The 27,245-nt window shown below is 42.5% G+C and overlaps 1 protein-coding gene across 2 annotated transcripts in view; it reads left to right on the top strand.

The window, feature by feature from the left end:
• The window catches only part of TRPM6 (transient receptor potential cation channel subfamily M member 6), a 155,303-nt gene that overhangs the window by 116,456 nt on the left and 11,602 nt on the right, over positions 1-27,245 (top strand). The window contains exons 31-36 of one of the 2 annotated variants that reach the window (XM_083186111.1): positions 10,312-10,337; positions 13,224-13,274; positions 16,688-16,753; positions 20,286-20,572; positions 22,389-22,471; positions 26,090-26,295. In XM_083186111.1, the coding sequence (XP_083042237.1) occupies positions 10,312-10,337; positions 13,224-13,274; positions 16,688-16,753; positions 20,286-20,572; positions 22,389-22,471; positions 26,090-26,295 (719 nt within the window). Of the gene's footprint in view, positions 1-10,311; positions 10,338-13,223; positions 13,275-16,687; positions 16,754-20,285; positions 20,573-22,388; positions 22,472-26,089; positions 26,296-27,245 lie in introns of those variants that run through there. The other variant, XM_083186112.1, reaches the window with a different exon arrangement.

Here is a 27,245-nt window from a genome sequence, read left to right as displayed (position 1 = left end):
GTAATTTGATATGTGTGATTTTTGGTAAAGGTAGAAAACATGCGATTTTGGCCCTATTACATTTGTGATTTTGAAGAACACAGCAATTTTTTTGTAAAAATTAATCTTATCCAAAATTGCAACCAATTACATCTGGCCCATTATGTCTGCTGAATCAAACACTCTCTGACTGAGTTACACATATTGTAATTGTTATCCGATGCCAAAACGTCCAATAAAAAGATGTTTAATGGGGCGTGGCCACGGCGGCAATGGAGTAACATGCAAGTTGCTGTGCTCCTCCAAGACATCCTGATTGTGACTCTCCTGGCTCTCCTCCCCCACCCCTGGGGTTGGAACCTATCCTCTCTGTCTGGGGACCGTCTGCTGTCTCTGCTGAGCTGCTTCATGTGCAGCAACCTCAGAGACCTCACAGCGTGACACGCTGCCTGCCTGCAGTGAGGGAGGGGGGTGGGCGGAGATGCGGCCAGCGCTTACCCCTGCTGCTCTGGACAGGGCTGGACGACCACTCAGAACTGTCACACACACCAGGTACCCGTTGCTTGCCCTCTCCCCTCCTGCTGTAACCTTCCTCTTCTGCACTGCCAGTGCCCAGACCCCACAGTGCTACTCCCTCAGGAGGGGTGTGGTTTCTGGCCCACAGTTACTGTAAATGGTGAAGGGTGGGTTTCACTTCCCCAGAAGCAGCATAGCAGGCTGTGTCCATTCTGCCCTCTCCTGCGTTGCATATACAAGTCTGCTGGCTTATTTATTTATTTTTTTCCCTCACTGCACCCTGCCCCCTCTCCCTCGACCCCCACGACTTCTGATGCCTCTGTCTCGCCATTGTAGCCTATGCAAAATGTGCTAGATGTGAAACCAGACTCACCGATAGGATTGCTCAAATTTAATTTGATCTCACCACATTCCGTCAGTACCAGCAGCAGGTACGTGAGAGGGTCGGGGAGGTTGCAACCCGCGTCTCCACAATAGAGGACAATCTCACTCCTATTGAACGCCGCACGACTACTCTGGAATCGCAAGTGGTTGATGTTCAAAAGAAACTTACAGACATGGAGGGTCATTTGCTGCGCAATAATGTCCGCCTTTTTGGCCTCCCTGAGAGAGGAGGGCTCTTTCCCTGAAAGATTTCTAGAAAAATGGCTTGTGGAGTTCTTTGACCTAGAGGAATTCTCTGCTCACTTTGCTGTGGAGCATATCCACCGTGTCCCCATGGGGACGCATGGCTCCCCACCACGCACCTTTATAGCACGGTTCCTCCACTACTAAGATAGGGATGCAGTGCTGCGCCTAGCGCGCATGAAGGGTCCTCTAACATGGAAAGGCTCCAACATCTCTGTATTCCCTGACTTCACTGTGGGGGTCCAAAAAGACAGGGACCAATACCTCCCAAACAAGCGGCGCTTGCGGGAGCTCCAAATCTCATATTCTATGTTATTTCCTTCAAAACTGAGAGTTGTGGCAAACTAAGGGACAAAGTTTTTTCAGACCCCTCAAGGAAGCGGCTGTATGGTTGGATCACCATAGACCTGCTAGACATGCTTTGGACAATGACTGATCCCCATCAGCCCTCTGAGGATGAGTATACATGCGCTGTTATTCATACTCTCATTGACTCACAAGTGTTATGCTGTCCTTAGCTAGTGTGGAGTATGCCTACTGTACGCCATCCAGCACGTTGGTTGCGGGACTGATGGTGGTGATTCTTGTGATATGGTGACGGGCTTCATGCGGCAAATATCAAAGTACATATCTTTGATATTTGCTAATTATATACTAATATGCAGGGGCTTTATAATGTGTTAGCTCCTTCCCCCCGTGTGGAGTTTGATATAACCTGAACCACCTTGGAGGAGCTCAAATGCTGAGTTGTCAATACATTTTTGGCCCCCCATGGTTTTTTTTTTTTTTCATTTATATAGTTAGTAACTAGCAGCTTGTCCTCTACTGGTTGATCTTCTTTCCCAATTATTGGTATGTTTAGCCTTTGTTTAGGAATTAGGCGTACTTCGGGTTGGGTGGGGTATGCGGGGTAGGTTTGGGTGTTTATGTGTTTTGAAGTTTTTTTGTTTTCTTTTATGATCTATGATGCTCTTGATGTATTTGTTTCATTGCTGATCCTTCCCTGGTATTACATTTGGATGGAATGGTCGGTGGAGGGCCTTGTGCTCACAGATTCCCCACTCTTTACAGACTATGGCTAGGCTTCATTTTCTCAGTTGGAACGTTCGCGGATTGAACGACAAGCTTAAGCGCTCCCTCGTGCTTGGCCAAATTAAAAAATATGCTCCTGATATAGTCTGAGCGAAACACACCTAACGGGTACAAAAGTCTTAGCACTCAAAAAACATTGGGCAGGATGGGCATACCACTCCACATATACCTCCGCCTCCAGAGTGGTGTCCATCGTGATACGCCAGACTGTGCCATTCTTTATGGAAAGGGTGCAAACAGACCCGACAGGGCGCTATGTGTTTCTAAAATGTGCACTTAATTCAGTTTCAGTTATTTTAGCATCAATGTATGTCCCCCGCCCTATTCCCATGAACTTCTCAAAAAATTAGCTAGCTTTATGGCTTTATACCCCTCTACCCCAATAATATGTCTCGTGACTTTAATAATGTCCTTAATCCACAACTTGATAGGCTAACCACCTCTGGCCCCTCCTCTCACACATGTTCCACGCCAGAGTTACTCCTAGAGATGGGTCTGGTCGATGCCTGGCGCGAAAAACACCCTAATTTGAGGCAATACTCCTGCTTCTCCCTCTCTCACTCCTCCTTTTCGAGGATCGACCCGGCCCTTCTTACGAGAGACCTCTTGCCACATATTAGTCATGTTAAATATGAATTTAGAGGTATATCTGACCACTTCCCCATTACACTATCCATTGATTTCAATTGCCAAACTGGCCAGAGCGTCTGGAAGCTTAATCCCTTCTGGCTTGAACGCCTGGGTCCTGCGATAGAGTTCGAGCCTGCATGGGGAGAATTTTTTCTGTACAATTCTCCCCGTGTCTCTCCTATGACTCTATGGGATACCTTTAAGGCATTTGCTAGTGGCACTCTAATTCATACCATCTCTGGTTTGAAGGCTTTGTATAGAAAGCCTTCAAAGAGGGAGATTTAGAATTAGCCTGCACTACTGCAGAACTCGTTTTCTGTCAGACCGCTCAGAGGCCTTAAAATCAGTGTGGCTTTAGCATCATATGGAATGGATATCCTATCTGGAGGACAAGGCCAAATATAAACTTCTATTCTCGTCCTATTCAGCCTGCGCTACTGGGGTATCTTCTGCGCCGGGTATCTTCTGCGCCGGGTATCTTCCTGGCCCATTTAGCTAGAGGAGACTGCATTAATGGCACTGTGGTGGAAATTCGACACCCTGACGGATTCAGCGCCACACATACTCCTGACATAGCGGATGCCTTTGTTGCCTTCTACAGTAGGCTGTATGAATCCAGGCTGGTTTGTAGTTCTGACGAACTAAAATCGTATGTAAGTAGTATCCCCCTTCCTTCTATTTCTGCCAAGGCCTCTAGACTCTTCTCTTACCCTTGACAAATTAGTCACTGCAGTAAAATCCTTCCCCTCTAAAAAAGCTCCGGGTACTGATGGAATCCAGGTAGACTTCTATAAAAAACATTTAGATTTCTTTGCTCCACGGTTACTTACCCTTTTCCAACAGCTTCTAGAAGAGGATACTCTCCCACCATCTATGTCGGAGGCCCTGATTGTCCTCATCCCTAAACCGAGTAAGGATCCAACTCTCCCTGAATCCTACCGTCCTATCTCCCTGCTTTCTATGGATGTTAAGAACCTTGCCAAGATCCTTGCCATAAGACTGAACCGGGTCATTGAACATAATATACATCCAGAACCAGACTGGGTTCATGCCCCATAAATCCACTTCTATTAACCTGAGACGGCTTTACACCCACCTGCAGTCCCCTTGTGGGGATTTCCACTCCTTGGTCATAGTCTCCCTTGATGCTGCCAAGGCATTTGATTCCGTGGAGTGGGATCTCCTCTGGGAGGTGATGGGATCCATGGGTATTGGTCCAGTGTGTATAAGATATGTGAAACTTATGTACTCGGGGCCTGTGGCATGGATCTCTGTCAATGGTTTTGTCTCCTCCTCTTTCCCCTTGTCCCGTGGTGCTAGACAGGGATGTCACCTCTCACCTACACTATTCGAGATTGCAATCGAGCCCCTAGCTTGTTTAATTAGACAATCCCCTGATATACGTGGCCTGTCTATAGGAAATAGAGAGGATAAAATTGCTCTATATGCGGACGACGTTCTGCAGTTTTTACAGAATTACGCAGATTCTATGCCTCCGCTCCTTGATCTTATTAGCCAGTTTGGGCAGCTACACAACGGAACATCATGTGACATTTGGTGGCACATTGCTGCTAATTGGATTTCCCACTTAGAGTAGGGAAGCATTGGGGGGAATTCAGTTCAGCAGGAATGTGATGTTGCACTGCTCCTTGCCATGATGCCTGTCTGCTTACATACAGTATGTTAGTTTTCCCTTGCAATCCCAGTGGTGGGAGGGAAAGCTTGTGATGATGGCGGGTGCAATGTGACATTTTAGAAAGGCATGAGTAGAATAGCTCCAGAGTTAAAGTGTTGTAACTTGGTGTTGAACCTTCTACTAATGAATAGATTGAGTCATCAAAAAAGGAAAAACAAAATGATTATGGATGAAAAAAATTGCCTCAAATTATGCATTGCTTGCATTCTTTCTTTTAGTGGCCTTGTGTGTACAGTACTCTTCCCTGCTTCAGGCCTAGCATAAGTACCTCCGTTTTAAAATTGTGTTTTCAGCACTTGTCAGCTCTCTGGTGCCTTTGTTCCTCTTTGAGTAAGTGAGTAGAAATCGACTAAGACAAGTTTAATGTATGAACATTTTCTTAGCATAAATGAGCAAAACACATTGAGAGCTCTCCCTGGAAATTAGGCTATACTTGTAGCTACACCGAACAATGGGGGTTATTCAGTAAAGATCATAAAAGTGTCATCGTTCGCTATTGGGCAAAGCCATGATGCACTGTAGGTGGGGAAAATGCATCATGTGTAGAGAGAGCTTGATTTGGTTGAGTTATTTTGTTTCTGTGCAGGGTAAATACTGGCATTATTTTTTCACTGCAATTTAGATGTCAGTTTGAACTCCCCCCACCTAAATCTAACACTCTATGCACATATTACACCTACCCCACCTGCAGTGCATGTGGGGCCCGATTCAGACCTGATATCTGCTGTGTTAATTTGGGTACTATCACGGCGCCCACTACGGCATTTGCGTAGTGGGCTATTCAGGGTAGTGAAATCGCATTGCATCGTATGCCATTATTGTATGCGAGCCACCGAGCCAGAAGCCTGAGCTTCGGGCTCGTTGGCTCGCTACACTCGTCACAGTATATAATCAACTCCACGCTGACGTGGATAGTGGGGGTATGAAAAGGTCGGGCGGACGCATTCCGCCGCCCCTCGTGGGGCTCGCTGCACTTGCCACGCTTCGGGATGACATGGGTACTGGGGGGGGGGTGCGTAAATAAATGACATTATGGGGGAAATTTACTAATATGAAAAACCTAGTTTTTCGTATTAGTATTTTCCCTACGACTGCATACGACTGTTTCAGTCGTATGCAAAGTCGTGTTCCGGAGGGGGATTTACAAAGCAGTCATATACGACTGCTTTGTAACCCTCCGATGGTGTAATGATTCATATTAGCTGGCCATATATACGGCCGCTAATACGAATTCCTACAGGCAGTCTGCATGGATCAGTCAGATCCGTGCAGGCTGCAAGGTGTAAAAAAAAATAGAATAAATAAATAAATAAAAAAACTGCGTGGGGTCCCCCCCACAGCTGTAACTAGCACCAGGCTGAAAGAGCCGGGCCGGTAATTAAAAATCAGGGAACCCGACAAATAGGGGTTCCCCGATTTTTAACAACCAGCTCCAGGTCCGGGGCTGGTTCCCAAAATACGGGGGACAAAATGACTAGAGGTCCCCCGTATTTTAAGAACCAGCCCTAGGCCAAACCAGCCAGCAGGGTAATGCCACAGCCGGGGGGAGACTTTTTATACAAGTCCCCAAGGCCAAAGCATTAACCCTCTGACCAGTGAGCTTGGCCAGGGGCCCTGGGGGAGTGGGGACCCCCCCAATAAAGGGGTCCCCCCCTCCAGGACTTACCTGACCAGGCTGAAGCCTGGTGCTGTCCCCGGTGGCCCTGTGCGGTGGCCACCGGGCTGATACTGGTGTAAAAAATAGATGAATAAACTATCGTTTTAAACTGTGGAACTATGAGTCCCAGCAAGTCTCCCCCGCAAGCTGGGACTTGGAGAACCACAAGTCCCAGCCTGCGGGGCATTAAAGGGCCCGCTGGGTCTTGTAGTTCCACAGTAAAAAAAATAGTTAAATAAATACACACTGACACCTGAAAAATAAAAGTTTAATACATACATTACACACACACTGATACTTACCTATCTTGATCCGGTAGGTAGGTCCCAGAGTCTTGATCCGGTGCCTTGTCCTGGTTCCGGATCCATGTCGTCATTCTTCAGCATGTCGATCTTCATGTCGGCGTCAGCGTCCGGTCCGGGGTCCGAAGAAATCCATGGTGGACCTGTGGAAGGAAATCCTACTCACCCAGGTCTTCCATGGAATGGAAGTTCTTCTGGCTTGATCCGACGTAGTCCAGGGCTTCTTCCTTCTTCTTCAAGCTGCCGGCGACTCCGGCAGCTCCCCGCTGCGGACTGAGAGGCGCCGAGATGTTTCCTCCTCTGCGCCTCTACTCAGAATGACTAGAAGAGTCCTGAGAAGAGGCGCTGGACATGAAACATTTCTGCCGCCTCTTCTCAGTATGATTTCTATTGGCCGCCTAGCGGCCAATCAGGAGCCAAGAAAGTCGGCTCTTGATTGGCCAGAAATCATTCTGAGTAGAGGCGCAGAGGAGGAAACATCTCTGCGCCTCCCAGTCCGCAGCGGGGAGCTGCCGGAGTTGCCGGCAGCTTGAAGAAGAAGGAAGAAGCCCTGGACTATGTCGGATCAAGCCAGAAGAACTTCCATGGAGGACCTGGGTGAGTAGGATTTCCTTCCACAGGTCCACCATGGATTTCTTCGGACCCCGGACCGGACACCGACGCCGACATGAAAATTGAGATGCTGAAGAATGACGACATGGATCCGGAACCAGGACAAGGCACCGGATCAAGACTCTGGGACCTACCTACGGGATCAAGATAGGTAAGTATCAGTATATGTGTAATGTATGTATTAAACTTTTATTTTTCAGGTGTCAGTGTGTATTTATTTAACTATTTTTTTTTACTGTGGAACTACAAGACCTAGCGGGCCCTTTAATGCCCCGCAGGCTGGGACTTGTGGTTTTCCAAGTCCCAGCTTGTGAGGGAGGCTTGCTGGGACTCATAGTTCCACAGTTTAAAACAATAGTATATTCATCTATTTTTTACACCAGTATCAGCCTGGTGGCCACCGCACAGGGCCACCGGGGACAGCACCAGGCTTCAGCCTGGTCAGGTAAGTCCTGGAGGGGGGGACCCCTTTATTGGGGGTGTCCCCACTCCCCCAGGGCCCCTGGCCAGAGGGCTGAATGCTTTGGCTGGGGGGACTTGTATAAAAAGTCTCCCCCCCCCGGCTGTGGCATTACCCTGCTGGCTGGTTTGGCCTGGGGCTGGTTCTTAAAATACGGGGGACCCCTAGTCATTTTGTCCCCCATATTTTGGGAACCAGCCCCGGACCTGGAGCCTGGGGCTGGTTGTTAAAAATCGGGGAACCACTATTTGTCGGGTTCCCTGATTTTTAATTAGCGGCCCCGGCTCTTTCAGCCTGGTTCTGGTTATGGCTGTGGGGGGGACCCCACGCAGTTTTTTTTTTTTTAATTTATTTATTTTTCTATATTTTTACACCTTGCAGCCTGCACGGATCTGACTGATCCGTGCAGGCTTAAAGCAAATACGACAGGACAATCAAGGTGTATTTTCCTGTCGTATTTTCGTGCCTGTTTTACACCAATTAGCAGCCGTATTATCAATACGGCTGCTTAGTAAATCAGGAACCACCATTCTTTTGAATGGTGATTCCTGTCGTATTCTATCGATGGTGTAGACATTCGTATTTGTAAATACAAATACGAATGTCCCATCTTTAGGAATACAAATTGCTGTATTTTTGGGATAGTAAATCCCGAAAATACAAATGTGTAAAAAATAGATGTATTTCTGCCTACGAATACACCTATTTTTTACGAATTCATATTAGTAAATTTCCCCCTATATGTCATTTAATGGTATTATAACAGGTAAAATCGCATCTCATCACATGCCATACAATAATGGCATGTGATGCGATTTCACTACATTTGCGTACGTAGTAAAATTGGGCGCCGTGCTAGTACACAAGTACACGAATTCGCACAGCGGTCAAATATTGATGTAAATATCTACTGTGCATGCATATGGGCCACAATGTGCATGCGAGACTCCTGCTAGTGAAGAAATCCTGCTACTTTTTTCCTTCGATAGCCGCTCGCAAGGTGATTGACAGAAAGTAGAAATCTGGAGGGTAGTAACCTGCTGTTGAGTGGGGAGTACTTATAAAAACACAGGCGTGCCAGGAAAAAATGCTAGGCGTGCCTAAGAAAACTCTAGGTGTGCCCAAGCATTTTAGATTAGGGTGTGTGACATTAGCTCCGGATAAGCCTGTATTTATTGCAATTGCTGTGTAAGTCCCTGGCTACTCTGAGATTGCAATGAGTGGTAACCAGTGGAAAACCATTGGGTGGGTGTCTTACTAATGGAATTTTGACATATTCGATTGGCTGCAAAGACAGAGTGCATTAATTTGCAAGGCAGGATTTCACTACAGCAGGGAGGAGTCTACCTGTTTGATGGCCGCTGCAAATTTGCTCAGCAGCAATCAGGTCTGAATCAGGCAAATGGTTTTGCCCATTAGAGGTTACTGAATTATTCCCAATATTTTAGTGTTTTACTGTTTAATGAGCGGGCTAATATTGTAGGAGGTTAGTCTTTCAATGTGATACTTGTACAGTGCTCTACCTAAGAGTCTGGTGTCTCACAGAACACACTTACATTGTGGTAGCAACCTCTGAGAGCAGGGCCAGATTTGTTCCTAGGCTCGTGAGGCACCGGCCTCAGGGTGGCACCAATTAAGGGCTGACCTTCTGTTAAATGGCACAGCGGGTGGGCAGCGGCAAGTGATGAGCGCCGCCGCTGTAGACATGAATTATCATATGTAGGCGGCAGCGCCGCTCATCACCCTCCACTGCTCACCCACTCTGCCATGCACATTACATCACCGCTTAGTGGCTGGGTCCGACGGTCCCCCTGCGGGTCCGGAAATGGCTCAGGCTCACTGCTGCCGGCTCCCGCCCATTGGCTACTCTACACACACACAGTCTATTGGCTGCTGTGTATCCAGCAGCTGAGCTGAGCTGAGCGGCGCGCAGATCCTCCCTGCGCTCATCACAGTGTGTGAGCCGGAGAGAGACTGACGGAGACACTGTGCTAATCACTGTACTAATAAGTGCCTCCCTCCCTCCGGGTCCTCCGTACAGTGAGCAGTCCTGAGTGCTTAAAAAAATATTAAGGTGGGCTACAGTTAACTTTTTATGAAATATATATAAATAACAATGTATATACATATATGATTACATTCAAATAGGGGGGGGCACAAAAATGTTGTGCCTAGGGGAGGCCTGACCCCTAAATTCGCCCGTCAGAGTTCAGTACACACCTTGGTTTGTGCATTGTGGACCATCCTGGTGCACTGCTTCAAAGCAGGAGTTTCACATTGTACATTACATGCATGTTAAAGTGATGTCACTAAGGGTAATACAATAGATAAGAGCATAAAATAATTCATTAAAAAAAGAGTTGCTAAGATTTTATAATCTATATATATGTCTAGTGTCTGATTGTGTCCGAAACACTGCCATCTGTTGGCAGCGAGTGAAACTACATCTTTCTCTCTCACACATGCACAAAAAGGCATGTCACAAGGTAGCAGATTAGCTTTCGAAGCATTTGCTTCGAGACGGCTTACTAGTACATTTAATAGTTAACTACACAAAAGGTCTCTTCACATGACCATTTTGAATTAATTAATTATGAACTTTCATTTTGTTATACATTTGGTCCATTAATAGTCGTAGCTTGATCTACTCCGTCAGACATAAATATTATAGAAAAATGTAATTGTTGAAATAGTCTAAATGAAATTTGCCATTAAGTTGTATGTGTTCTTTTTACTATAGATTCAGAAGTTCGGGTACAGTTAAAAGTAAGTCTGTTATTACAGTATTAGAGGAACATTTTTATATCTGAGTAAAGGGAGGTGTTTGCAAGAAGCAAACCAAAAGACAAAAGCAAACACCTCCCTTTACTCAGTTACAAATACTGAATGTGTTGGGCGCACCACCAATCCAAGACTACATTGATGCTATAGGAGTAGTCCAGCATATTGGTTCTTCTGATGTTTTTCACACGATAATAAATTATGTACTAGTCTGTGCGGATCCATACCCTCTCTGCCCTTTGCGAACATTTTTATATGCCACTCTGTCAATCTTTTGTATACTTGATGTAATCAGAGGTGCAGATGAGTAATATTCAGAATGTATTATTCCAAGTTAGCAAGACCAAGGTACACGAAAATACATTCTATCACAATAAGTGCGGAGAATTCATTGAAGTAATGGATATTAATACTTCTAAGTAAATAGATTTTTTTTTAAATTGAATGTACTACATTGTTTTTAGACAATTGCTTCACATACATATTGTCACACTTTCATAGCATAGCACCAAATATATCTATCTGCTAAGCCTATTTGGGGATCATTGTCAGGGCCGTTACAACCTTTTTGGTTGGGGGGGGGGCAAATTATAAGTAAATTTTAGCACCCCTAAATTGCTGAATGCCCACCCCACCCCCACCACACAGGACACCTGGACTAGTTCACTACACCATCTACCTAATGACTGAGATATCTATTTATGTACAGATGCGGTGGGTATCTGCTTATCCTGAAAACGGGTCATACATGCGGCAGTAACACGTTTGTAACTAGCTTGGCCAGTGTGCGACCTGTTCACTAAAGCATAATCACCCATGCAATCCAATGGATCGAAGAGCAGCCTTTACAGGGTAAATTTTTAGCTGACCCTAGTTGGAAATGGGGAAGGGAGTGGGAGGATAAAAGGGAGCTGACAAAGGTGGGAGGTGAAAGAGATGTGGAACATGTAAAGTGGGAAGTGAGAAGGTCCCAGAGAAGAAGCCAGCCCACAGTAATTACCTATGCACTGTAGGAGCTGGTTGCAGGAGGGTGGGTGGGATTGAGGCCCCTGGAGGCAGGTGGAAAAGGGCTGTGTCCCTTGACCCAGTACTTTGACTGATGGCTCTTAAATAATTTGGGGATATGGAAAGCCACCCTCTTGCCCATCATTCTCCCGTTCCAGAGCATACAGTATGATTACTGAGTCTATGTCTTGTGGTTTCTGTCACTATGTGTAAAAAATTGTGTTTTGTGCCAACAAAATAATTCTAAGTAAAATGTAATTTTCTTTAACAGTGGTTTTTACCTGGTAACCCTCTCCCTCCAGTTAGCATAAATATATGTGTGTATACTGTGTGCCTGTTTTTGATAAGTCAAGTAAACAAAGCATGTATGGGTATGTCAGGGACAAACCATGATGCAACTGAAGGGGAGCAGATACATTTATATCTGTGTGGGATAAACACTGGCTGATTTTGCCTGTAGCCCACACATTTTAGGGGGATATTCAATCTGGGATCACGGCTGTCTGTCCCCGCCGACAGCCGTGATCCGGGCCCGTTTGCGGTCAGATCGACCACAAAATGACAGACGGGATTCAATGTTCCGCCTGCCGATGGGCGCAAAGGGGGTGTGGCCACGAAAACGGCCGTGGATTGTCGATCTGCGGCCCGGATAACGACAATCCACGGCCGTTATTGGCAGAACGGCCCGACAGCTTCTGAAGTCGTTCTGCATATACTTGCAGCCTAGCGGACAGGTAAGAACCGCCCTGACGAATGTCAGGGAAACACCCAGCGTTTTAATGGGGACGCCCATAAAATGCTGGGTGTTCCACTGCTGCCACCAACTGGCCTCCCCGTCCCTCTCTTCCCGGAGGGAATGGCTTGGCAAGTGTGAAATTCACTGAGTTTGTGCATGTGCAGACCCCAAACATCGGGGAAGGGGCTGAATTCATACCTGTTAGTAACTGGGATCCATTCAATGGCAAACAGGACTGTGGATCAGCAATATATATATATATATATATATATATATATATATATATATATATATATATATATATATGTAAATAAAATCATTTTAGCAGTTATTGTGTTTTTAATTGTGCATCGAACAGTAAAAAATATAAAAGCAATCTCACAGCACAAAACACATACTGTATGGGCTGTATTCAATGCGGCCGGCGAGGGTGTTCAACAGAAGTTAAACCCTGTAGACACCACTATAAATTGGAATTCACAATAATACAAAAAGGGAATACACACATTTTGAATTTCAAAGTTATGCAGAAACTTTCAGAAGCTATTGGGTATAGAATCGATAAAGCAGTATGAAAATATGGGAAGAAGTACGGATAGAGAGGTACTTGTCCATAATACTCAGGGCTGATGTATTTTTCTTGTTACAACTGAATAATACATTCAGTTATACAGAACATAATTATCCTGGCCTTCTATATAGCTAAAGGTGTTTCACTGCTTTTGTCTCTGTTGTTGTTTCCTATATAATATGAAGCAGTTTCCTTATTTCTATAACAAGGTTTATGCAAATAACATCAGATACAAATGGGAGTTCCGTACAATAACCATAATTAGTATTATATATTGCATCTACAATCGACTGATTGAAAAAAAACATGTGCGACACCATTGTACGAAAGGGAATGTGAAGGGACAAAATAGATGCAAATTTATGATTGTGTTCTCTTGCTAGTGCTGATGTGATAATGGCATGATAGAGATAATTCACATGGAAAAGCTAATTTTAATGCTCTCCCTCTCTCCTACAAATGTTCTTTATTCATTTAGGGGTGAAGATAGCACTATACTGTAAAATCAGTTTGTACATTATGAGTCCATTACGATGACTTCTCATTCTCTGTATTGCAGAAATGTATGCTTCTTTAAAAGCTTCTCAAGACTTAAACAATCATTACTCCGGTAAGTCAAAGGAAGGACAGTTATTTGTGGTTACCATGAAGTTGAAACAAAGATGCAGACTAGGTGGACCAAGTGGTTCTTATCTGCCAGCAAATTCTAGTTTTTTGTTTCTATGCTTCTACACTGCTCAGAAAAATAAAGGGAGCACTAACATAACACATTCTAGATCTGAATGAATGAAATATTCTTATTAAATGAATATCTTGACAACAAAATCACACAAAAATTATCAATGGAAATCAAATTTATTAACCCATGGAGGTCTGGATTTGGTCACACTCAAAATTAAAGTGGAAAAACACACTACAGGCTGATCCAACTTTGATGTAATGTCCTTAAAACAAGTCAAAATGAGGCTCAGTAGTGTGTGTGGCCTCCACGTGCCTGTATGACCTCCCTACAACGCCTGGGCCTGCTCCTGATGAGGTGGCGGATGGTCTTCTGAGGGATGTCCTCCCAGACCTGGACTGAAGCATCCGCCAACTCCTGGACAGTCTGTGGTGCAACGTGGCGTTGGTGGATGGAGCGAGACATGATGTCCCAGATGTGCTCAATTGGATTCAGGTCTGGGGAATGGGCGGGCCAGTCCATAGCATCAGTGCCTTCGTCTTGCAGGAACTGCTGACACACTCCAGCCACATGAGGTCTAGCATTGTCTTGCATTAGGAAGAACCCAGGGCCAACCGCACCAGCATATGGTCTCACAAGGGGTCTGAGGATCTCATCTCAATACCTAATGGCAGTCAGGCTACCTCTGGCGAGCACATGGAGGGCTGTGCAGCCCCCCAAAGAAATTCCACCCACACCATTACTGACCCACTGCCAAACCGGTCATGCTGGAGGATGTTGCAGGCAGCAGAACATTCTCCTAGGTGTCTCCAGACTCTGTCACATCTGTCAAGTGCTCAGTGTGAACCTGCTTTTATCTGTGAAGAACACAAGGTGCCAGTGGCGAATTTGACAATCTTGGTGTTCTCTGGCAAATGCTAAACGTCTTGCACAGTGTTGGGGCTGTAAGCACAACCCCCACCTGTGGACATTGGGCCCTCATACCACCCTCATGGAGTCTGTTTCTGACCGTTTGAGTAGACACATGCACGCTTGAGGCCTGCTGGAGGTCATTTTGCAGGGCTCTGGCAGTGCTCCTCCTGTTCCTCCTTGCACAAAGGTGGAGGTAGTGGTCTTGCTGCTGGGTTGTTGCCCTCCTATGGCCTCCTCCACGTCTTCTGATGTACTGGCCTGTCTCCTGGTAGCGCCTCCATGCTCTGAACACTACGCTGACAGACACAGCAAACCTTCTTGCCACAGCTCACATTGATGTGCCATCCTGGATGAGCTGCACTACCTGAGCCACTTGTGTGGGTTGTAGAGTCCATCTCATGCTACCACTAGATTGAAAGCACCGCCAGCTTTCAAAAGTGACCAAAGCATCAGGCAGAAAGCATGGGAGATGAGAAGTGGTCTGTGGTCACCACCTGCAGAACAACTCCTTTATTGGGGGTGTCTTGCTAATTGCCTATAATTTCCACCTATTGTCTATTCCATTTGCACAACAGCATGCGAAATTGATTGTCAATCAGTGTTGCTTCCTAAGTGGACAGGTTGATTTCACAGAAGTGTGATTGACTTGGAGTTACATTGTGTTGTTTAAGTTTTCCCTTTATTTTTTTGAGCAGTGTATTTTACTAACATACCTTATTTTTTTTGTAAAATCTCTTTGTGGACTCTGTTTTAACTTCCATCTTTAAGAATGGCAACAAGGAGATTACCAGGCTTGGCCAATATCTTACTGTGTGTACATGGCTTTACTGCTAGTTTACCTAGAATCGTGCGCCTAGAGAAGTTATCATGGAATCTTTATAAAGGAAAAAGAGAAAAGTGTGTATTTACCACTAGGGTGAATACCAGGCGCTAATTAGGGCTTGTTTCAAATAAGCAGCAGTTTTAATGTAGGGATAGTCAGTCCCTTTGTACAAATATGCAAGAGATATGGCTGCAGGGTGCGCAATTAAACCAAGGTGCTGCTAAACACAAATACACAGAGTAGAAAACACCTTAGACTACTCGATACATGATACAGTAGTGGAAAGAAGTGAATCTGTGAGATAGGCAAACAGCAGGCGTGTAGATGGTAGGTGAAGTCCTTCCGTCTGGGTCCCTTGTGTCCGGAAAACAAGGGGGGCTCAGTCCAGGATACTCCACTGCCACAATCTTTTACCAGGGAACGGCGCTGTCCAGATACACGCTTAACGCGTTTCTGAATTAACTTCCTTCGTCAGAAGCGTGTAATTTAAAAGTTTATGTGGAGGCAGTGGAGCACCCTGGACTGAGCCCCCCTTGTTTTCCGGACACAAGGGACCCAGACTGAAGGACTTCACCTAACATCTACACGCCTGCTGTTTGCCTTGGACCCCCTGTTTATGCTTTTATACAAGTCACCACTTTGTAAGTGTGTTGTCTTAATTAAAATCTTTTATATCTGATTGATCTGCACTATGTTGCCTTTCATTATGTCTCCCCTGCACACAGAATAAGGGGAGAATCTGATGAATTTGGACCATCCATTCCACTTTTTATCTTTATAAGGTTTAATCACCTTAAAAACTTGGTTACCTTTGAGCGCTATCTCACAGATTCACTTCTTTCCACTACGGCCTTTGTACAAATAGAAAACAGAGAAAAAGAAAACTACTGTACTGTATGCTTTGAGGAAATAATTATCACACAGTTAAAGTTAAAAACAATTTATTACCTATCACATATAGCACACTAAAATAAATTAATGCAAAGTATTTAAACATTATAAAATCAGCTTTAAATTAGGGAAATGCACCCCTACTGTCCTTTTGGTGGGATCCTGTTCCTATTTGGACTTGTATAATAGCAATGGTGGAGAAGCTCTTTGGGACCGTTTGTAATGAACCAGTCACGATTGACGGGATGAAAAACTGCTGTAGTTGATGGTAGCAGATGAAGGTATACCCTTTGGAGTGGTGCTGGCTGTTTGCTGCTGTCCTTTTGCTGGCCTTGTGTAACTCTGCAATTGGCAGTGTCCACACAGACCTGGTTCAGGTATCCGGTGTAAAAAAGAGTTTGTAATCCACAAGTCACAAATGTGGAAGAGGAGTGGGGGTGCTGTGCTTCTTGCAGGCCCACTCATCTCCTGAAACACCTTTGGTGTCCAGCAATAAATGCTGCAACAGATTATATGTCATTTATCATGTCCTGCCCACACACTGTACAGTAATACACTTGTTCATACTGTATTTTATCCTTCAAATGCCAAGCAGAAAATATTCTGTATGACACATATTAAAAGGTAAAGGAATAATACCTACTTGTAGTCTCAGAACTTAGTTAATAAAAAGAAAGCTAAAACGGGCACTGTCAGTGTGTTTTCTTTTCTGTTTCAGCGGTGGAGAGAAACAACCTAATGAGGCTTGCACAGACCATTCCTTTTACCCCTGTGCATCGATTTTGTGAGTTCTAATGTTTCATTATATTGCATTGTTTGGGGGGGAATCTAGGGTATCATTTTTCTTTTGAAAATCTTGGCCTGTAATCTTATATGTATGTGCTTAGTGAATGTTCCCAACATAAATGTTTTAACTGGGTATAAGCAGATTGGGAAATATTTTTATTAGTTGTGGTGTTTTATTAGTAGATGCCTGGTGTAATCATTTTTAGGTAATACAGTTATAATCTATATTGCTATTGCCCTACATTAATCAATACTTATATAAAGTCATATATTTAAATATATTCATATATGCAGCACATTTTATGTTTCACAAATATATCTAGTTGTCCATTAAGTGCATACATAGGTGCACAGTCACTTTTCACTGAGCTTTGTTTGTGGGCAATCAAATGTGAGTAATAGCTTTACATTTATAAGAGAATGAATCACCTTCACCAGTGCAGCCACTTTGAACTAGTTGTAATGAAAGACTGGTGGTGCACAGTTACACTGCACTGTACTATACTGTACCTGTGTGCGGGCTTCTATCCTGATTAGTACACATCTAATTAGGCTTACAATAGTCTTATTTATTTACCACCTTCTTGAAGATAATAAACATACCATCTTCAATAGAACTCAAATCTTAGTACATTTACACCAATGACTCCAAACCCTTAATTAATATACTCTTCTCTTAATGATGATGGAATGGTGCCCAGAACTGTACACTGTATTGCAGATGATGTCATACCAATGATTTATAAAGTGCCTCTTTCTATGCAAGCTACTACCTTAATGGCCTTTGCTACTACTACTTGGCATTGAGCACTGCAGTTGAGTCTATTGTCTATGAGCACTCCTAAATCATTCTCCATTAGGGATGTTCCTAGATTTTCCCCATTTAGATAGTAGGTTGTCCACACGTTTCCGGTCCCAAAATGCATAACCTTACATTTATCGATTATTATTTTTTTTATAATAGTTTATTAAAGAGCTGTATAGTTACAAACAATAAAGTACATGGAAATTAAAATGCAGTACTGTAAATTTTACAAGCAAAAAACATACTAAATAAAGAAAACTTTAAAAACAAAGAGAATAAGTGGTTGTCATTCTTAATAAAGAGAATTAAACTAAGAAGGGTCAATGTCATCTTAACATAAGAAGTTACAGCAGACAGACTGTAAACTTAACAGTAGCTATAAAACAAGAGAATAATTAGAACGGAGGCGTACCAAATTTGAGAGTCTCAAGGCTATACCATGAGGTTAATTGCACAGCTGTCCACAAAGTCTCTTTAATAGACATGGACAGAGTTTTGATGTAGGGTAGCCATATAGCACAAAAAATGTGCACGCTTTTCTTTATTAATAGACCTCATTTTCTATTTGGTTGCCTGATCCTCCAGTTTATTTTAGCTGCTCTCTAGAGAGGACACACCCTGATCGGATTTTATTATCTTACACAGGTTAGTATTATCTGCAAAAATGGACACTGCTCCGTAGTCTATCTCCTACAGTAGGTCATTAATAAAAATATTAAAATGGGTGGCCTCAATACTGAACCTTGTGTTACCCTACTTAAGACTTTAGACCAATTTGAAAATGTTCCAATTACCATAACCCTCTGTTCCCTTTTTTCCAGCCAATGATTGACCCAAGTGCAGATGCTGCTTCCTAGAGCCAGCTTCCAGATTTTGTAGATCAATATTATGTGAGCACAGTATCAAAGGCCTTAGCAAAATCTAAGTAGACCACATCTACTACATTGCCAAGGTCTAGGTTCCCAATTAATTCCTCATACAAGCTAATTAGGTTAGTTTGACATGACCATGCTTGTTCCCACTAATAATCTTGCCCCTCAAGTAATTCTGAAGGCTATCCCTTATAATACCCTACAGTAATTTCCCCACTGTTAATGTCAGACTTACGAGTCTATAATTTACTATAGGTGTTTTACTACCCTTTTTAAATAAAGGCACTGCACCTGCAATTCACCAGTCCCTAGGCACTGAGCCTGATGAAACAGAATCTTTGAAAATGAAATATTATGGCCTAGTTATTTCTGAGCTGAGCTACATTAGAACCCTAGGATGAATGCCATCTGGCCCTGAAGATTTATTTATCTTAATTTTACATAAAGGATTACAGACTTCTTCCTCTTCAGTTAAACAAGTATTAAGTAATGGGACATTATCTTCTCTCTTGCTCTGTAATGCCTAACCTCACATACTTTCACACAACTGATTGAACTCTCTACAGACAGTTTTTCATTACAAACACTCCACAGTGGATGCACTGGAAATGTATTCTCTGATTCGGTGCGCAGGGTAATTCTAGTAAAAAGCTGGATTTATGCTATAGCAACAGTCCTGGCAAATGGGATTCAGTATGTTCCCTCCCAGCATCTGCCATGGTGTCAGGGAAGTAAAGGAACTGGTGGTCATTGCAAAAGACAGCTCTAATGCAATTTGTATCAGCATGATTAATGTTGGTATGCATACAAGTGAAAATATTAATATTAATAAACAGGGCCCTCTTACCACTTGTCTGTATGTTGAAAGTTAGATTTTTACCCATTTGTAAAGTGCCATGTAATATTATATTGCTATATAATAAATGATAACAATAATAGTCTCACAATACCCCACAAATATTTTTTGTAAGTGGCAGCCTTTAGAGTAAGAACTTGCACAGCTCTTTATCAAAGGAATGGCTTTTACACCACTCAAATCACTTAGAGACAACTTACCAGAGTTGGAGCTCCATCCCCTTATGAGGTATTGCCAAGTAGACGTCATTGTACTTCATGCCTTCCTATACAGCCATAAATATTGACATATGCCACAAGGGGGCAGAGCCTATTTATGTTGTTTACCTGGTCTCGCCTCCAACAAGAGCTGCTGCAGTGCATCTTTTCTCTACAGGTTAATGTGTGAGCCAGTTGTGCTACTGGGCTTGTGCTGTTATCAGACCATACATGTATGGGTGAGCATAGCAGGGGAGAGATGCTACAGTATGTATCTCTATCTCAGCATCTTTTTCAATCCATAGCCCATAGCCTACAACTGCTGATGCCATTTAAGAAACCTTTTAGGGGCTGCTTTTGCAATTGAAAATGAGAGATCACAGCAGACATTGACGATCACCTGCTATGGTTATCCTCTAAATACAACCAGGGAATAGTTCACAAATAAGTCCATACAATATGTAAACAAATAAGTGCATTTCTGCAGTTTTTAAATTGAACCTTAGTATCATGTAATTTGTACAACAGGTTTTAAAACCCACAAATAAGACAGGAAAAACATTACAAAAAAAAATAAAAAATTAGTGCTGTTTCAATTAGTGCAGTTTGGTTTTTTATTGGCATCTAATTCTTGCACAATTCTGGATACAATAAAGTTAAGTCATTCAAATTACAGGAAAATATTTTATAGAAAACCTAAGTTTGGAATAATTACATGTGTATTGTTAATAACTATATTTAATGTAAGAAGTATACATTACATACACTTAACTAATGTCTATAATCTCTCCATGTTATAGCTGGAGAAGAGGTGACTGTCTTTAGGTTGGAAGAGAGTTCTCCATCCAGTCTGGATAAAAGCATGTCCTCCTGGTCTCTCAGAGGGATGGCTGCAATGCTTCAGGTCCTGTCTCCTGAGAAAATGGATGGTGGTCTCCGCAGGGCACTGAAAGTAGTTTGTACATGCTCTGAACATGATGTCTTGAAACCAGGAGATGTCTTCATAGTCAAGTCCTTTCTTCCTGGAGTAGTACGGGAGTGGCAGAAAGTTTTCCGTGGTGACACAGTGTTGCAGCTGTGCCTCAGGGTGAGGTTCAGTTTAAATGACAATATATGAATGAATAAATAAAGTTAATATGTAACCTTTTTCTCTCATTTTTTCTTCAAACTGTAATTTGTGTACATTTGTAATGTTGTTTTAACATTTATAAGTGGGCTCCTGATATTTATCACATTAGTTGCTTAAAAGGCTGTTGGGTAAAGTAGTGGAATATTGTGGAAGTGTAATAACATATTTTATCAAATGGCCTCTACTGTAATGGCCACACTTATATTAGCTGCTAGAAAATATAGCATGAGACCAATCATATGTCAAATTTAACCATGTATCCTAGCCTGGATACTTCCATTTTGTAATTGAATTCCTATATTGGATGTTTAGAGTACGGTCTGCTTTGCAAAATCATTCCTGGGCTGAGCACTAAAAGTATATTTTTACTTAGTGTGGATTATATAATAAAATAAAAAAAACCTGTTCAGTCAGATTGTCTTAAGTACAAGTCTAATGTAAGGTTTATTATAGAATTATAGAAGAAATTTCATATGCCTGAAACTCCAAGACTGTGGCAGACTTCAGCTCTAATGTATTTGAGCTTGTTGGTGTGTTTTGTTTAGGTTAGTTTAGGCTATTAGGCTGTATTGGTATGTGGAATTTTGGGTGGGGGATAAGTTTTATGCAATTTTATAGTGTGAATTGGGTTTTATATTTGCTGTGTTTTAATTGGGGCCTCTTTTTCTTCAGTAAATTCCAATCTTCTGTCCTCTTTTTGTGTGTGTTGGCATTGTAGTTCAATAAGCAAAAAAAATGGCAGTGGGGTCATCTTACCATACTTCATTGATGTCCTCTCCCCTCTAATAAATGGTTAGGTTGAAATGACAGTACTGGGGTCAGTGGCACCAACCAGCCAAATGGGAAATTTGTGTTATTGGGAAGGGTGTTTGGACACCTTCAGTTGTTGTGTTGTGGTGCTGGCAGTTACCTCTCATCTAGGCCTATGTGAGGAGTGGAGCTACGTACGTTGGGGCAGTACGGATGGTGTAATGGTTAGCATTACTGCCTCACAGTACTGAGGTCATGGGTTCCATTCCCACCATGGCCCTAACTGTGCGGAGTTTGTATATTCTCCCAGTATGTGCAAGGGTTTACTCTGGGTACTCTGGTTTCCTCCCACATTACAAAAATATACTGGTAGGTTAATTGGCTTCTAACAAAATTAAACATGTCTGTGTCTGTGTGTGCGTGTATATGGGGTAGGGAATATAGATTGTGAGCTCTACGGGGGCAGGGACTGATGCGAATGCTTAAATATTCTCTGTAAAGCGCTGCGGAATATGTGTGCGCTATATAAATAAATGGTAATAAATAAATAATGTACTTAAACACGCTGACCCAATTTCCATCAGTACATTGGGGATCGGGACTGTAATCCACCATTAGGGCATTTAAAACTAAATCTAGCAAAGACTCCTTAAGTCCCCATATTTTGTTTCTAATGACACTTTCTTGTAATCAGGGAATAACTATTATAGTAAGAAGTGAAGTAAGCAACAGTGTTTGCTGTATATGAGTCATCCATATGTGTAGGATATAGCATATTTCATGCATTACCCACATGCTGTTCTGTCAGTGTAGCATTGTAGAAGAGGTTGCTAGCTGCTCTGCATACATTCCCTTTCCCAAATTGTAATTATCCAGCCATCTCTGACTTGTGCTGTGTGACATGCATGGTCCCCTACCCCTGATCTGACATTGGGGCAACATGTGATATAGGATTAGGAATAAGAGATTTAAGAAAGACAAAAAGATGAATGAATTAAAGGTTATGTGCATGTACGTTATATAGGAGATTCAGCAACAGAGAGCTGCACAGAAGTTGATTTATACCTTCAATCAATTGAAGCCACACAGTATTCCCTACATGTTGAGGTAAACTTAAATGCTTAAATGCCGTTTATGAGAATATTATTGCATATAATGTTGTAGTTTAGTGAACTTGAGATTGATTAATGAATTTTGTGCTATTTAAATTGAGTTTGTATTGTGTCTGTATCATTATGTTTCTGCGATTGGCCTTGTGAGAATACATGCGTACCTACATTATAATGTTAAATGTAACTGATGTAGAAATGATTGATTGCGAGATATGATGAGACATGCAGGTACTGTATGACTTGGACAAACAGAATTGATTGTGTGATACTGTATGTTGAGACATGCACTTGTGATTGGTTGTGATATATACTGGTCCTGGGACATGCAGATCTGATTGTGAGATATGCTGGAATAGGCAAATATGATTGTTTAAATATATTGGACCAGGTTTACTAAGCTTCAAAAGTGATAAAGTGGAGAGTGATCAACTACCAGACAATCAGCTCCTAACTGTCATGCTACCGACTGGGATTTAAAAATGACACTTAGGAGCTGATTGGCTGGTTGTTTATTGCTCTCATCTTTATAACTTTTTGAAGCTTAGAACATCTGGCCCATTGCATGCACTATGTCTATACTGGATCAGTGAGTTAAGGAGTCGGTGACGTTCTATACTAAGGAGTACATTTACTAAATCTTCTAAAAATGAAAAAAAGGTGATGTTGCCCATAACAAGATTTTATCTATCATTTTCTAAGATGCAATAAAAAAATTATAGACATACAGTAGGCAACGTTCCCTCTAATTTTACGAAGGCTGTGTGCGGCAAAAGATATTGCCTGTGCAACTTTGGAAGGAAATTCAAATTTTTGTGAGTCAAATTCATATATATAACTGGAAAACGACGTTCAGCATATGTGTTAACTTTACTTCAAAATTATATTAAACATTCAAAACATTTAAACATTCAAAACACAGCACACAATGTAGTTAATGGGTGAAACACACATTAATTGAGTTCACAACTGCAAAAAGGGAAAACTGCTGCTTTGTGCGCTCTGCTGTAATGTCTGTGCGCACGCTCGTCGAGTTGTGTGTGCGCGCACAGCTTAGAGGGAACACTGGACATAGGGGGGTATTCAATCCCGGCCGCAATTTGCGATGGGGCAAATAGCGGCGACCGCCTATTCAATGCTGTCTTTTCCGACAGCATTGAAGAGGCACATCGACACAATGGGCCCGACCGTTTTGTAGATTTCAGCCGTGAATTGTCGCGATCGCAGCCGAATATCGACAATCCACGCCCGTTTACGTGGACACGCCCCCTTTTTTGCCAATCGCAAATTGAATCGCGCCTGGCGATCTGCGGTTGAACAAAACGAAAACGGGCCAGGGTCACAGCTGTCGGGCCGGATCGACAGTCGTGACCCGGGATTGAATACCCCCCACAATCTGCTATGTGATTTTCATTTTTACAAGCTTCAGTAAATTTACCCCTAATATGTATTGTGGATCCAAAGCTGAGTAAGCAGATCTTAATATAAGGGATTATTTGAATGTTTTTTAAATCAGTGAGCCTGGCAGGAGGCAACCTGCTCACAATATACCATGCCTGCTTCACTAATATCCCCTTCACACTGAGAGAATAGCTTGGAATATTGCTGGGCTAACTTACCCGGGTTCTGCCTCAATGTGAAAGGGCTTGACTCAGGGTGTATGTCTCTGGTCTGTTACCTGGTTTGAACCTTGTCTTTTACATCCGATGAAGAAACTGAAGCTACAGTATACTGCCTCTTTCATCAATCAAGTAGATATTTTTCATTTTGAACGTTATGTGCCACCTTTTACATTTTCTTTCACACTTATGAAATGGACATATAGTAGTAGTAATAATTATAATAATATATTAAGGTAGAACAGAATTAATGAGCAGAGAGATGGCCTTTTCTAAGCATGCAAGACCTGGCTCATGCCATATATCTGCTGAGTGTAGATCATATGGTAGACACTAATTTGGTCAACAAGAAAAAAGAAATATTTGTGTGCCAGCGCTTGCTGTTTCAGTAATTACACGGTTCTCATAAAAATATATTTAATTATCGTATAAAATACATACATACATACATTTAATAAGAAAATAAAAATAAATATAGAAATAAAATTGAATGCTGGTGAATCATTTATCACTTGAGGTTATTCTCATATAAGATAAAGTCCCGTAATAGGGGGGATTTGTAAGCTGACTTATATTACCATCAATCCGTCTGGTAAGGTTTTGAGTCCAGAATCTGTGACAACGATGGTTCTAGAATGCCTTATGTTTTCAAAGGCTCACGGTTCCCTTTTAATGAAGACTTCTCCTCCTCTGTATGGATCTTTAGGGATAATGCAAACCCAAACGATTTTTCATCCAGTAAGACAAAGGGGTGTCTGTAGGGTGTTGAACCAGGTCACTTTAGGATGGAGTCAGCAGGTAATGTACAGCTCAACGCGTTTCCCCGGAATATCCTCCTCCGGCTTCCTCAGGAGCAAATGTGGTGTGTGAGCAGCCGGTTTCAGGCTTTATACCTGTGCTGCTGATTTGATTAATGATTCACAGGTGCACCAGACTTGTTACATAATAATAAAAACAATTTAAACTCAGAGAACCGTGTGTATACTAATCTTTTTGAATAATACATTTTATCAGGAGGCAATCTTTAAGTTAATACATTTGAAAATCATGTAAGGAATCTTAAGTTAGAGGCAATTGGTAACTACAGATATCTGTGTCAATCGGTCACATGACCCGGAAATAGGCTGCAAATGCATATACGTTTCAAACGGCAACAATTTGCCCACTATAAAACAATTCATGGTGGTGCCCGGACTCGGTGACTGTTCTTACCTGACAGGGAGACCCTACTCCTCACCGATTGCCGGTATCGGTAGAGGGAGCGGGGATTCCTCCTGCGGTCTCGCAGTCGCGTCCAATGTGTCGCTAGGCAACCCGTCGTCACGTGATCACACGTGACTCGGGTAAGCCCTGCGTCATCAAGGTTCCCCCCTCTCTCGCGCACTCCCCTCCCTTCGCGTCAGGCGCCACGTGCCTGTGCAGCGTGGTACGTCACCCGGCGCGTCAGGAGCGTCTAGATACGCGAAGGGGAAAAAGCCTCCCACGTCGCCATGTAAACAAATTTGGTCAACCCCAAAAGGTCAACATGCAAAAGGTCGACCCAAGCAAAAGGTCAACATGTAAAATATTAAAATAAAAAGGGCTACAAAGGTTCTACGCATTTTTTGTTGTTGTCAATGTTGGCACCTGAGCAAATGGACCCCCGATTATTGCACCATGTCCACTCACATGGCTTGCACCCATTCTCCATACTTTGGGTCTTTTTATCATTCCCAGTCATATTCCACTTGGATGATAAAGTATGAAAAAATCCAAAAAAAAGGGAAAAACTCCTGTCGGCCAATTCATGTGTTGACCATTGCCATGTCGACATTTTATGTATGTCAAACTTGTGCATGTTGACCACATGGTGTCACCCATCATCCGGATACCAGATCTCCCATGGCTATTGACACACACAAAATATTCGAGACCATTTTTATTACGCCTGTTAATTTTACATTTCTATCATTTTTTTCTGAAGCACTTTCTCCTTTTTTTTTGTTTTGTATTTGCAGATTCTTAGAAGTCTACCTGATCTACTGTCATTCTGCTAACCAATGGCTAACAATAGAGAAATATATGACAGGAGAATTCCGCAAGTATAACAACAACAACGGTGATGAAATCACTCCCACCACTTTACTGGAGGAGGCGCTGTTATCCTTTTCCCACTGGACCTATGAATACACAAATGGAGAGCTACTTGTTCTTGATCTACAAGGTAAAGATCATATACTGTAACAAGTAGTTATATGTATTGCATAGCAAACAGAAAAGATTTACAAACAGATAATAAACATAAAAAATTATGACATCGTTTCCTTTATGCATTGTTTTATTAGGGATAGCCACAAATACATGTCCTGCCAGTTTGGTAGTATAGTGAAAATATTGTGATTGCGCCTGTCAGTAACTTATTATGAATCAATGGTATAAAGTAGACTGGTTGAGCAATAATAGATTACAATTGTTACAGACACATGGAAATTAATTATCATCACAATGATAATATTCACATTAATGAAGAATATACGGTATTAGTATGTTGATATTCGACCCCTTCTACTTCCCTCTATCTTCAAAGATCAGGCAAATGTAGAGAAGGCTGGTCGATGTATGAGAGGAGGTGTGTGCAAATACTGTGCCCTTACGTATATGGCACTACTGGGGGCATTATGTATATGGCACTACAGGGTATGTTCTGTATATGGCACTACTGGGTGCATTCTGTGTAAGTGGTACTAAAATGCCATGTGGCAGATGGACACAAAATGTATAGTTAAAACACTGCGCATATAGTGTTAACCATAAGTGCTGGCGCCACCGGGAGAAGATGCAAAAAGCTGCATGAAATGAGCTTTATGTAAAAATAATGCAGCCAGTATTTACCCTGCACAGAAACAAAATAACTTACCCAAATCTAATTCTCTCTGCACAATTTACATCTGCCCCCCTGCAGTGCACATGGTTTTGTCCATCGAAGAAGGAATTTGTCAGAATAAGTGAACCAAAATAAACCCCAATGTGTGGCATATTGTATAAGTGACATTACAGTGTGTGGAATATGTATAAGGAGCACTACATTGTGTTGCATGATGTGCTAGGTGCATTACTATAATAAGGAAAAGTAATGGGGCTGATTCAGACCTGATCAGTGCGGTGCCTCGATTA

The sequence above is a fragment of the Crinia signifera genome, chromosome 1 (assembly GCF_055691185.1).
Source record: "Crinia signifera chromosome 1, ASM5569118v1, whole genome shotgun sequence".
In the NCBI taxonomy this organism is placed as follows: Eukaryota; Metazoa; Chordata; class Amphibia; order Anura; family Myobatrachidae; genus Crinia; species Crinia signifera.
The sequence above is the reverse complement of the archived record's forward strand: the minus strand, read 5'-3'. Positions and strand labels throughout refer to the sequence as shown.